The sequence below is a fragment of the Pseudoliparis swirei genome, chromosome 15, assembly GCF_029220125.1.
Source record: "Pseudoliparis swirei isolate HS2019 ecotype Mariana Trench chromosome 15, NWPU_hadal_v1, whole genome shotgun sequence".
NCBI lineage: Eukaryota > Metazoa > Chordata > Actinopteri > Perciformes > Liparidae > Pseudoliparis > Pseudoliparis swirei.
In genome coordinates this window covers 16,377,033-16,391,049 of record NC_079402.1, presented here as the reverse complement: position 1 = coordinate 16,391,049, position 14,017 = coordinate 16,377,033, and the positions used below count along the sequence as shown (strand labels likewise).

The window sequence follows — 14,017 nt, the reverse complement described above, 5'->3', positions numbered from 1 at the left end:
TTCAGGATACACACACACACACACACACACACAGCTCCGGACATCACGCCTCCAGGGTCTCACTGTGGGAATTTTTTTTTTTAAAGGGGGGAGTGTTCAAAGGTGGAGCTTTAAGCCGGAGCAGGACGGGGAGGCGCATGTTTGATGTTTTAGTCTTCTCTCTCTCTCTCCCCGCCGTGGAGGGGCTCTGATCACCACGAGGGTCTTTCACCTGGAGGGGACTCTCAAGTTGAAGCCTGCCGCCTGGAGCTTATCTGCTTATCCGACACCCGATTCCTGAGGACTTGTTTTGCTCCTCCCTCGAGTGTCCTCCGCAGAGAGAGAGAGAGACATCTTGTTTTCGTGGCCATGGCCGGGGTCACCAGGAAGGGCTCCGGCAGACCCTCGTACTACTACAGGTTCCTGGGCAAGTCCCGACTGCAGCGTCAGCGCAGCCGGTCCCGCAGCCGCACCAGGCCGCCTGCCAGCCGGGGTAATGAACACGCCGAGAGGAAAGAGAAGAGTTGTCGAGAACTCGCTGCAGTGGCTCGAGTCCCTGGAGGAGCTTCAGAGGATGATGTCATCTGTTAGTGATATCTGCATATCTGTGTTTGTGGACATACAGGATGACCTGCGGACACACACTGAGAGGAACTTTACTTTGTGAACCCGTGGCAGTGTGTGTGTGCGTGTGTGTGTGTGTGTGTTCATGGGGAACGCAGTTAGATGACAGTGTGGCGTCAGTATTCACAAGGTGACGCTTCTCTGAAACCGACTCGCAGCCGAGTGACGACTGATCACTGGAAACACTCAGAGTTCTTCTTCTTCTCCTCCTTGTTCTTGTTCTATCTCTTGTTCTTGTTCTTCTCCTTCTTGTTCTTCTTATTCTTATTCTCCTCCTTGTTCTTCTTGTTCTCTTTGTTCTTGTTCTTCTCCTTCTTGTTCTTGTTCTTCTCCTTCTTCTCCTCCTTGTTCTTGTTCTTCTCCTTCTTCTCCTCCTTGTTCTTGTTCTTCTCCTTCTTGTTCTCCTTGTTCTTGTTCTATCCCTTGTTCTTGTTCTTATCCTTCTTGTTCTCCATGTTCTTGTTCTTCTCCTGCTTGTTCTTTTTCAAGTTCTCGTTCTTGTTCTTCTCCTCATTGTTCTTCCCCTTCCCCTTGTTCTTCTCGTTCTCCTTTTTCTTGTTCTTCTCGTTCTTGCTCTTCTTCTCTTTTTTCTTGTTCTTGTTCCTATCCTTCTTCGACTTCTTCTTCTTCTTTTCTCCTCCTTTATTTTCGGCTCCGTGTTCTCCCTCTTCTCTCTGCTGGAGGTCAGAGTGATGCGTCTGCACCGCGAGGCAGAAAACACAAACCTCTCCTCACGTCTCTGAACGTCTCTCCCACCGATCGTTATTCTTTTACTCCGAGCCGCCGGCCGAGACAACGGCGCTGCGGAGCGCTTCCTGTGGTCATGATGCAACCTGCAACCTAAACTCAGGGCAAAGAAAACCCAACTTTCGATGAAACTCGGGGGGGGACGACAGAGTTCGCAGGTGTCTGATTTGTTTGCTTCTCCATCTGATGAAAGAGTTGCTTTGAAGTGTCTCTCCTCTGTGACACACACACACACACACACACACTCCGCCTTGATCTCCGTGGCTTTAAGTGCAAGCTCGCTCTCACACACAAAAAATCCTTTTTACACGCCGTACATGAACGCATCGCCTCTGGGGCGGCGAGTGGAGCTCTGGGACGACGGGGTCGTCGTCGGGGGCGACGCTTTGATTTCCCGCGGTCGGGGAAAAGTTGAAAGAAGTCGCGGTCGCGCTTTGTTCGTGCCTCGGACTTGTGGCTGCACTTGTGTGTGGCTGGCTGTGTGTGTGTGTGTGTGTGTGCTCGCGCATCGGAGCCATCTGGAGGCTCTTCATGTGGACCCGTTGGCAGGATTCATGATAACTATTAGAATTTAATCTGATGTAGGTTTTGGTATTCAGAGGTAACTATTGGAGTAGAAATAACAGATTGTTTTCTTTCGTGTATAATCACCTGAACATAATAATTGTTGCGTTCCCATTACCTCAGAATGAGACGTTTCCATCCTCCCTCCTACCTCGCTGCTACGGTAGCCCAGAGCGGACAAAAGCGAACACTGGCCCTTTAAGAAGGGCCTTTTGATCGTGTTTCCTGGTCGGACGCCGTCGCTTCTATCGCTTTGCACACGGCACAGGTTTTTAGTCGGCCGCAGTCCTGCGGTTCTCCACTAGAGGCCCCTACACACGTCGCTGTAATACCTATTTTGATATCACGGTTTAGCTAACGACTGCGTGTACGTTGAAGGTGTCGTCGCTTGTGGTCTTGAATACAATCTTTTACGTGTTTTGGGCTTTACGAACTCATCTGTTATGCTTCAGTCTCACGGCTCTCATCGGGCCCTTTCCCAGCATCTTATTTTCACCAACTCCGCGAGTGAGACACCAGCTAGCTAGAGTTCATGGAGACCAAAACAAGGGATGCACAACCCGCCTCTTCCAGTAGCATAACTGTTGTCACGGATACTAATCAAGCTATTTGAGTCCGAATGGGACCAAATATCCAAAATCAATATCGGAATCCGTGCCGATAACAAAACCGGGCTAAAAGTACCTCCCCCCATGACGTCAGTGTCGTGTTTCCACGTTGTTTTTGCTCCCGGTGGCAGGTTGTGGTAATGCACATGAGCTATAACAATGTAATTAATGTCCTTTTATCCAGGTTACTCTCCCACTATTGCAACACTCTTAACACGCGTGTGTTTTTCCTCTAAATCCTCACAGTAAGACTTTTTCTCTCAAGTAAACACTTTAAAACCGCTGTAAACTGTAAAAACTTTCTTCTTCTTCTTCTTCTTCTTCTACTTCACTTCTCGTGAGGAAGTAGCCGCCTCCCTCTCGGCGTTGCATGCTCAGTGTCACCGGGACGGAGCGTGAGCTCATGTGTTTTATTGTTTTCTCAGCGTGTGTGTGCACGTCAGCGCGCCATTATCTGTGAGTGGAAAGAACTCGTATCGGTGCGCTTCTCACACACACACACACACACAGATCTGTTTCCCCTTCTTTCGCAGAGGTCAGTTACTTTTACATGCAAAAAGACTGCTTATCTCAGAGAGAGAGAGAGAACATTGTCTGTTCTGACTTGTTATGCCGTCGTGTTCTGACGGCTCTTGATCCAATCAAACTCTTTGTTCTGAATTGTCCTTTGAAAAGTGGAATACCGACGTTTTTTCAATACAGATTTCATAATCCGTCTCTATCTCTTTTTATCTTCATTCTTTGTATGAAACGCATACAACTCCTGGACTTGTGCGAACTCCTCAGAGAGAGGGGGGTGGGGGTGGGGGGGGGATCAAAGTGAGGTGTCTGGCCTCTTCTTCGTGGTCTGTTGTGGGTGTCAGACGGCCATCATTGGTTCTGCTGTCATCACCCACCTGGCAGACAGAACTCGCCCGTCTAGTTTCCTTTACTTTGATCTTTTCTGACCCGTATTTGAGCAGCTGACGACACCGCAGCAGTTGTGTGACAGACGCATACACACACACACAGCGCAAGACCTCCCTACACACCACATTTATGTGTGTTTATCCGTGTGAATTTAATTAAGCTTATGATCACTGTGAGAATTCAGCTTGGTGAATAATTAACTCTACGAGGCACAATTCAAAGAGTGTGTTTGTCTGTGTCTGTGTGTGTGTGTGTGAATAGGAACCGGCAAAAAAATAAAAAGTTCAGAGAGTTGGTTGGTCATCGCTCGTTTCCTGGCAACCGTTCGATGACAACAACAAACCAGAGCTATCCGTTTTCTCCAGTCTTTATGCTAAGCTATGCTAAGCTAACGGCCTCCCGGCGCGAGAAAAGCGCCAAAGCGTATTTAGATTTATATATAAGTAGTTTAAAAAAAATTAGAAATTAGTTTTTGTTTGTCTTCCGTTCATGAAGCGTGAGAGGAGGAGGAAGACACGTCCGAGTTGAGAGCAGCTCGATATCTGACGGGAAAGGGATGAAACACTGGAGAGACGTTAGCAGAGGCAGCGCAGCGACGATCAAAGAACAACAATGCAAAAATTATTCTAGCGATACGTCCACAGAGGCGTTAGACATTGTTTACACCATTTCCGACAGTGACGGGGAGCGAGGAGGCGAAGTAACAAATATCACAACAGTAGAGCGAGACAGAGAGAGAGAGTTACAGCCAGAAAGTGTTTGAACTCAACAACAACAACTCAATAATGCAATAATCCACTGGCAGCTATTGCACGTGATCGTATTCTCAGTGGGTCGTCATCAAGAAACACTTTTTGATCTGTGCTGCTGCGTCATGTATTAGTCTGTCGGGCTGTTTATGGTGTGTGTGTGTGTGTGTGTGTGTGTGTGTGTGTGCCTGCGACAACACAGACCATCGTAATGACTCTTTGAGTCACGTTTTATGCCCAGGGATGCTGGAGTAACGATGTGTTTCTTCAAAGTGTTGATCTCATTTAAATATTGAAATGCTGGAGACCAACACAAAAAAGTAAATAAGTTAAAAACTTGACTTGGTGGCCAATAGAATCTTGTTTCCTATTTTCTCTTCAGCAGATTAGCCCTTTGATCTGTTTAAAAAAAAGTACATGAGATAAAACAGAGGAAAAGTAGCTCCCATGTCCTTCGTCAGTTCTGCGTTATAGGATCTGCTTCCTCGTCTCTGGGGGGGGGGGGGGGGATGACGAGGCGCTTCTGAGCACCCAAAAGACTCCAATAACAGGAGGACAGGTGCAGGATAATCCCCCTTAATCCACTGATATCAACTCGGATTAACAGATTACTGTGTGTGTGTGTGTGTATGTGGTTGTGTGTGTTATTGAAGGACGTACGATAGCAGAGGAATCGCTGTAGGAATGTTGCTGCTGTGTCGCCCCTCTGCACAAACACAAACTTCCTCCTCCTGCTCCTCCTCCTCCTCCTCCTCCTCCTCGACCGTCCCCATAACACTCTGCTCGTGCCAAACTAAACACCGAAGCGGAGCCCCTCTCTCTGGATATCGCTCCACCGGGGATCGGATACAGACTCCTCTCTCGCGTTGCTCGGCGCTCTCGATGTCTTGACCTTTTACACCGTTTTAAATGCACAAACCTTTCTGATTGGTTCCTAAATTTGAAGTGACGGTCGACCGCTCATGTTCTCGTGGCCGTTGGAATAACCAGCAGAGTCCTATATATATATATATATATATATATTTCTTTATATATATATTTATATATATATACATATTTATTCATATATATATATGTATTTATATATATATGCATATACATACATGTGTTTATATATACATACATTTATTTATATGTTTATATATATATATATACTGTGAATATATACAGGACTGTCTCAGAAAATTAGAATATTGTGATGAAGTTCTTTATTTTCTGTAATGCAATTAAAAAAACAAATGTCATGCATTCTGGATTCATTACAAATCAACTGCAATATTGCAAGCTTTTTATTCTGATTTATTGCTGATTATGGCTTACGGCTTAAGAAAACTCAAATATCCTATCTCTAAATATTAGAATATCATGAAAAAGTATACTAGTAGGGTATTAAACAAATCACTTGAATTGTCTAATTAACTCGAAACACCTGCAAGGGTTTCCTGAGCCTTGACAAACACTCAGCTGTTATAAATCTTTTTTTTTACTTGGTCTGAGGAAATATTAAAATTTTATGAGATAGGATTTTAGAGTTTTCTTAAGCTGTAAGCCATAATCAGCAATATTAAAAGAATAAAAGGCTTGCAATATTTCAGTTGATTTGTAATGAATCCAGAATGCATGACATTTTTGTTTTTTTAATTGCATTACAGAAAATAAAGAACTTTATCACAATATTCTAATTTTCTGAGACAGTCCTGTATATAGTCATGAGTCATGAGACGATGCCTTCTGACTAAATATACAGGAGCAAATACATCTTTCTGGCAGATTGCGTGTTGATTGACATAAACTAACTTTCTATATTCCAGAGACAGATGGAGCTTTCTTTTCTCTCTCTTTTTTATTTCTTTTATTATTTAATTTTTTTTATGCTGCACCATCAGCCAGTCGAGACGAGACGAGTTCTACTTGTCTTGTACTTGAGAGGAAGGAGGGGGCAGGGGGTGGTGTACCACCATCAGATAGTCCTCCAGGTAGAGAGAATACAGTAAGCACAACTTGACAGCACCTGTGTGTGTGTGTGTGTGTGTGTGTGTGTGTGTGTGTGTGTGTGTGTGTGTGTGTGTGTGTGTGTGTGTGTGTGTGTGTGTGTGTGTGTGTGTGTGTGTGTGTGTGTGTGTGTGTGTGTGTGTGTGTGTGTGTGTGTGTGTGTGTGTGTGTGTTTCACAGAACAAGAACTCTGCGTTCTCTTCAGTCTCTCAGCCCTCGGGGTTGTGTGGACACGTTGATAACCTGCACTCAGACGCTCATTATCCCCATGACGCAGCGGTCGGATCGCTCCTCCGACCTCGTTTCAAAACACACTTTAAAAAGATATTATACATCGATATTAATCGCGCCCGTTTAATCTCTCCGTCTTATCACTTAATTATGAATTGATAAACTTCATATTCTGTCGATGTCCTGTTGGCTCCGACGTGTCCGATAGAAGCGTCGGCGAACATGTCGGTGCACTTCTCCGCACGTCAGCTTCTCTGTGGCCGAGACGTTTCTGGGACGCGAATCAAAGACGTCGTAGTCTGAGTCTTTTTCGGCGTGGAGACGCTAAGTGTTCTTTTCAAGTCGCTGTCATGTGGGCAGATTAAATACCCCGTCACACAGAGCGATAACAGATCAGTCAGGCAAAAGAACACGCGTTCAGGAAGTCAACCGTCATTATTATTAGAGAACAGCCGCAGCAAAAATAGGAGGTTATGCAAAATGTTCATTCCCCCGTCGTCGCTGTGTTTTTAGATTCTGTTCCTCCTCAGATGATAACCCAGATGCTAACTCAGATGATAACCCAGATGCTAACTCAGATGATAACCCAGATGCTAACTCAGATGATAACCCAGATGCTAACTCAGATGATAACCCAGATGCTAACCCAGATGCTAACTCAGATGATAACCCAGATGTTAACTCAGATGATAACCCAGATGCTAACCCAGATGATAACTCAGATGCTAACCCAGATGATAACTCAGGTGATAACTCAGGTGATAACCCAGATGCTAACTCAGATGATAACCCAGATGCTAACCCAGATGATAACTCAGATGCTAACCCAGATGCTAACCCAGATGATAACCCAGATGATAACTCAGATGATAACTCAGATGCTAACCCAGATGCTAACCCAGATGATAACTCAGATGATAACCCAGATGATAACCCAGATGCTAACTCAGATGATAACCCAGATGCTAACTCAGATGATAACCCAGATGCTAACTCAGATGATAACCCAGATGTTAACTCAGATGATAACCCAGATGCTAACCCAGATGATAACTCAGATGCTAACCCAGATGATAACTCAGGTGATAACGTTTTTGATTGATTAGTTATGAATAATTAACGTCTGTTCTCAGAAGTAGGAGAAGCTTCTGAAACCTCGTCTGCTCGAGCTGTGAGATCCTGCTGAGGCCTGAGAGGAAGGGAAGGTTAGCCTGGATGGAGCTTTCCTCCCAGGGAAGGACTGAGGAAACATGAACTATGACCTCTATGACTCAATGTTAATGGAAGGAAGGGAAGAGCTTCGGATAGGATGGAACGATGGGTGGATGGTGGATGGATGGATAGATGGGTGGGTGGATGATAGAGGGGTGGATGGATGCATGGATGGATGGATGATATATGATTAGATGGGTGGATGGATGGATGGATAGATGGAAAGATAGCAGAAGTTTCCCCAAAAGGTCCCAGTATATCTGAATGATAACGGAAGGCAGGAAGAGCTTTGATAGAATGGAGAGATAGACCTGCGGGTGGCATGACGAGTAGCAGGAGATATCTCCACAAAAAGTCAACACCATTCCTTTCACACTCTCTCGTTCATTTTGGTTAGTCATTTATTGAATGTTCACAGAGAGACATTTGCCTTTTTGGTTGGAATGTGAAGGGGCAGCGAGGAGAAACAAGAAGGGGTTCAACGGATGAGAATGTGACTGCAAAGACCCTTCCATCGGCCATCGGCAACCCAACATGGCCTAATCAACAGCAGCTAGCCCCCCCCCCTCTCCCCCATCCCCCATCCCCCCTCCCACCGGTGTTTAGAAGCATTTAGAAAGCGTTAACAACCTGAAAGCAGACGCCGCGGCGCCACGCGGCTCTTTTGATGATTTTGCTTCCCTCTTGGAGAAGTTGCGTGTTAACGGAGGTTTTATTGGGCGCGAGTGCAGCGTGCAGCGTTTACCAGAGTCGAACGCCGTGAGCGCGCGGCGCCGCCGGGGAGCTTTGCCGTGCGCTGGGAAAGATGCATGGCACACAGATGGAGGACAACATGCGGACGAGAAGAACGCAACTTCACACGGCAATTAGTTCACAGCTAAATGTGTGTGTGTGTGTGTGCGTGTGCGCGCGCGCGTGTGTGTGTGTGTGTCTGAGAGAGACACACACAGCTGTGTACAAACAAGGAGATTTTTCCGTTAAGGAATCAAGACGTCTTGAGGGAAAATCCAGCTTCAAGTTGAGCGCCGGAATAATTTTTTGACGAGAGAAAAAAAATCTGCAATTCACACGTCTGACTCCAAAGTTCACGATGACCTCATCAGACCTTTTTCTCAGACCTTTATTCTATAAAGGATGATATGCACTTGTTGTCATGGCAGCAGACATTGCGATGCCGCCACATTTGTTTTGTCTAAATGTAGATGCTGTGTGATTAGCTTCTCTATTACACGACGGATGTTCTAGTATAACATGTGTTCAAGGAGATAAGGGAATGTATCAAGGCTCCTTTCCTTAGCTCTCAGCTCTTTTATCGTAGCTGCCACTTCAGATGCTTCCAGATCACTTCAATGATTTAGGAACCTCCTCAGATAAGAACAACACCATTACACCGCAGGCTTGGATTTAAGTCTGAAAAATTAAGACTTGACACTTGACTTGATTATATTTATAGTTTCTGAGACGACCTGAAAACCTGAAAAGAACTGAAAATAATAATATATATATGTATATATGTAATTTTAATATGTATATGTATTTATATATACTTTTTAAATATATATATAATTATATATATATGTGTATTGATATATATATATTTATATATGTATATACATAGTTATATATGTGTGTATGTGTAATATATATATTTATATACATATGTATGTATACATTTATATATTTTTATATATATAAAAAATATAAATATTTGTGTATTTATATATATATATAAATTTTTTCTCTATTTATATATATATATACATATTTATTTATATAAAAATATTTATATATGTGTGTGTGTGTGTATATATATATATTTATGTATTTATAATTTTTTATATAAAAAAAAATCAATTTGTATACGTATATATATATATGTATATATATATATTAGGGCTGTCAGCGTTAATCTATGCGATTAATTTGGCCGCGTTAACGCGCTAAAATATTTTAACGCAATTAACGCAACTTTGTTTACTTGCGGTGTTCGTTGAAGTTTTTTCACTCCCCTGAATTTCAAACCGCGGCAGTGCGGTTTGACACTGTTTCCGTTTTTAAAACAATTATTTCTCCGCGAAAATAAGGAGCAGAAATCAGTTTAAACTCGTGGATGAATCAGTCGGGTTTCCTCCTGCGCTCCTTCCCCCCATCTCCCCCTCTGATTGATTTTTTTTTGTGCCAATTTAGGTGTACAAAATACATGAAAAAACAAGAGAAAGGTGGAAGAAAGATGCATAAAGATTACAAAGAAATGAGGGAAGAACCAACCCCCGACTATGCCAGAGGAGAGAGTGGTGGGTACGGGAAAAAACAAGTGTGGGAGCAGGAAAAATTTTTTAGACATGACTTGCAACGAGTAGGAAGGGGGGAGGGGAGGTAATCCAACAACTGGGTGATCCACAGAGGAACGGAGCGGCGCGGAGAGAACTCGTCACACGAAACCTTCACCGTGATTTGTCAATCCGTTTGTCTGTCAACATTTTGCGAAAAAAACAACCAATGAACACTCAGTAAATCACAAAGGACCTCCCACCTCACAGGTGAGGCTCATTAGCAACCTGTCAGTCAGAGGACAGAGAACACGGCGCGAGAACAATGTGCCTCATTGTATAGAGATGAGATTGTTCTGGAATGTTTGATGTATAACACCTGGGTATGTGTCATATGCAAACGCCTTTAAAAGGTGAATTTACATTTTTTTGTAAAATGGAGACATGCCCCCAGCCTCCAGAGGGTGAACAGGACATATTTGAATGTCAGTCAGTTTACCAAGGCCACTGGTTCTGCTGTTGTTCAATGTTAAAGATAACAGGACCAATGGGGTCTCAATATACTTCTTTTTTTGTACTAATCTGGATGTTTCACTGAAGAAACAATTTATCATCCACAATATTAAATACCTCGCTGGCACTTTATAGGTAGGAGCCTCTTTGAAACACAGCTCTGTGTGAAGTTTTGTCTTTAAAAAGAAGAAAACAAACTTTTAATCGCGATTAATGAATTTCAAAATGTGCGATTAATTAGTAAAAAAAAAATTACCGATTGACAGCCCTAATATATATATATATATACGTATACAGATATATTTATTTATATTATATTTATATTTATACCTCCTCACAGCACAGGGGGGCAGGTGTTTGCCTTTTCTTTTATTACAGCGATTTAGATTTTTGCGACTGAGGACACGCGTGTGCTCCGTGTCGGGAGCGTACTGCGTTCCGTCTGTGGTCACGCACTGCGCTCGTGTTTACGTATGGCTGAGCACCGCGGGGGGTCCTGCATGTTAGAGCTCATTCTGACAACCAGCCTGTTGAACAGCAGACAGCTAATGTAGCTGTGTGTGTGTTTGTCTGTGAGTGTGTGTGTGTGTGGCTTATTAGAGACGGTCAAGAGAGAGATAATAATTTCACTAATAATTTCCTTATTAAAGTGACGCTTGCACTAATTAAATTAGATGCGATGTTGCAGCCGGTCAAAGATCTCATTTAAATAATGTAACGAGGACTCGGTGACGCGGCGGCCCCGGTGTGTGTTCAACAGATCACAACACGGCGTCCCAATGACGACATCCTCTTCAGAGTTCATGCAACTCCCCCTTCCCCCATACGGGGTCACACAGGGTCACCAACCTGAGTAACGTGGTGATGTTTGGCGAGCAGGCGAGTCTGTGGAGACATGCACGCTCCACATTCCTGCAGGACGTGTCCGGATTTGCATGCGATGCTCAGCCTGTGGCTGCAGAACTCCTCTGGCTCATTCGACTTAATAAGAGACGGCGTTTACATTTACTGGGTTCAAAAGCAAAGATAACAGAGGAGTTGTCTGTCAGACGGGGACGAGGTGAGGACATCGGTGATGGAAAGCAACCGCCTTTAACTTCCTTTCTGGAGGAACAGGGCCTCTAACGCGGCCTATATTTATATATATATATAAATATATTTGTATCTATTTCTATATATATATATAAATATATATTTTTATTTATTTATTTATATAGAGAGATATTTATATTTCTATATATATCTGTGTATATATATTTATTTATGTATTTATATTTTAAAAAATATAATTTTATACGTATTTATATATATATATATATAAATATATTTATGTATTTATATTATATATATATATATATATATATATATATACCCACCTGTAATCTAAAGTGCACCGGGATGCTTTAAACGCCTTAAAATGTCTCAAAAAGTACGGGAAAAAATATTGAAAAGCTGCATCTTTTTTGTTTGTTTTTGCAGAGTCTCCTCCGGAGAGGACGGGACGCCGACGCAGCATGCCGGGCGGCGGCTCCTCCGACAAGACCACGCCCACTATGGAGGCCACGCCCACTGCCACCACACCTTTCAGAGTCACCGTGAGTACTGTGAGTTTGTCTCCATGCGCTTCTCCTCCTCTTCTCGGCCTCGACCACCAGATGGACCCACGGCCATCTGAGACTCACGTTCTCACTTCACACATGTTGGGATGCGGCCCCTTTCTGATGTTTTGGCGTCAACGCGCCTCATGCGAGCCGACACACACACATGCTCAAACACACACACATACACACACGCACACACACACACATACACACTTTATTACTGAAGTGAGTGGAGGCCAGTGCAGGTATTGCATGTAGTTTTAAAAAGGAGCTCATCCGTGGTTACAATAACTGAGAAATCATTTTTCAAACGTGGATCCGACCTGTGGATTCCTCTGTCCTAGATGGTTCTGCTCCCTCTGTCCTAGTTGGTTCTGCTCCCTCTGTCCTCGATGGTTCTGCTCCCTCTGTCCTAAATAGTTCTGATCCCTCTGTCCTAGATGGTTCTGCTCCCTTTGTCCTAGATGGTTCTGCTCCCTCTGTCCTAGATGGTTCTGCTCCCTCTGTCCTAAATAGTTCTGATCCCTCTGTCCTAGATGGTTCTGATCCCTCTGTCCTAGATGGTTCTGCTTCCTCTGTCCTAGATGGTTCTGCTCCCTCTGTCCTAGATGCTTCTGCTTCCTCTGTCCTAGTTGGTGACGATGGTCTACGCGCCGCACGTCTGTTTTCATACATCCGGTGTGATGTGACATCTCGCACCGGAAAAACTCATGCGAGCCGACACACACACACACACACACACACACACACACACACACACACACGAGAGCAGCTCTTTGTCTGTCATCCTCCTCTAAAACGAATCATGTTTAATTCAGTAGATAAACAGCCGCTTAATGAAGCAAAACATTCCGCTATGAGTCATCAATTTCAAGCTGATTAGCAAGCTGATTAGCAATCTGCGGCGCGTTTATGCATTTAATAAGTAATGAGGGGGAGATGACGACCTGGAGGTCAGGCGTGAGCGGCGTCAGGTCAGACTCCCTCCGGTAGGACGTCGGCACGTTGATGTTCGGCCCTGCAGGATTTTAAAGGGAGGAAGTTCAGGGCTGAAACACTTTAATTTCGTGGTTTCTTTGTGTCTGACACGTCGGGACGCCTCTGAGGAGGAATAAAAGCCCTCAGTAAATACTAAAATAATCAAAAAGAGGAAGAAGATGTAACCACCGCCTGCAGAGTGAGAACAACGTGTCTCACTCTATGGAGGAGGTGATCACCGCAGAGGCGGCTCATATAAAGCAGGAAATGAAGTTTTGTTTTTGAGTGTGTGTGTGCGTGTGTGTGTGTGTGTGTGCGTGTGTGCGTGTGTGTGTGTGTGCGTATGTGTGTCTTTGTGAATGTGAAGTGAGTCATTGAGCCGTGTTATTTTTTGACGTGACCAGGAATCAATAAGAAAAGAAGAAAGGAAAGCTCAGAGGGGACGGGTCGGAGAGGGAAGCTAAATATTGATTAAGTGGGGGAGGGGGTGGGGGGGAGGCACTCAATCACAGGACGACGTCACGGCTCCTGAGGGTCTTATTGATCAGCAGCAGCTCTGGCTCAAAGAAAGCGTCTTCTGTTCCATCACACCGCCCCCTTGTGGCCTTCGTCGGTAGCACGGGTCCACAGGTCCACCTCCTCTCCACCTCCTCACCTACATCTCTCCACCTCTCTCCACCTCCTCTCCACCTTCTCTCCACCTTCTCTCCACCTCCTCTCCACCTTCTCTCCAACTTCTCTCCTGCATCTCTCCACCTTCTCTCCACCTCCTCTCCACCTTCTTTCCTGCATCTCTCCACCTCCTCTCCACCTCCTCTCCAACTTCTCTCCACCTCCTCTCCACCTTCTCTCCTACATCTCTCCAACTTCTCTCCTCCACCTTCTCTCCTCCACCTTCTCTCCATCTCTCCACCCCCCCCCCCAGTGAAAAGAGTTGAGGTGACATCTAAAGTACCCCTCCTAGGCCTTGAGCTAAATCCGTCAAAATGTTTTCCTCTCATGTTCTCTGCAGAGACAGACTTCACTGTCTGCACACACAA

General features: G+C 44.4%; 1 protein-coding gene across 1 annotated transcript in view; it reads left to right on the top strand.

Moving 5' to 3' along the window:
- Positions 1 to 218: 218 nt before the first annotated feature.
- Positions 219 to 14,017, top strand: part of dab2ipb (DAB2 interacting protein b) — a 66,293-nt gene continuing 52,494 nt past the window's right edge. The window contains 2 exon segments of the mRNA XM_056432602.1: positions 219 to 472; positions 11,878 to 11,993. Of these exon segments, the coding sequence (XP_056288577.1) occupies positions 349 to 472; positions 11,878 to 11,993 (240 nt within the window). The 5' untranslated portion in view covers positions 219 to 348.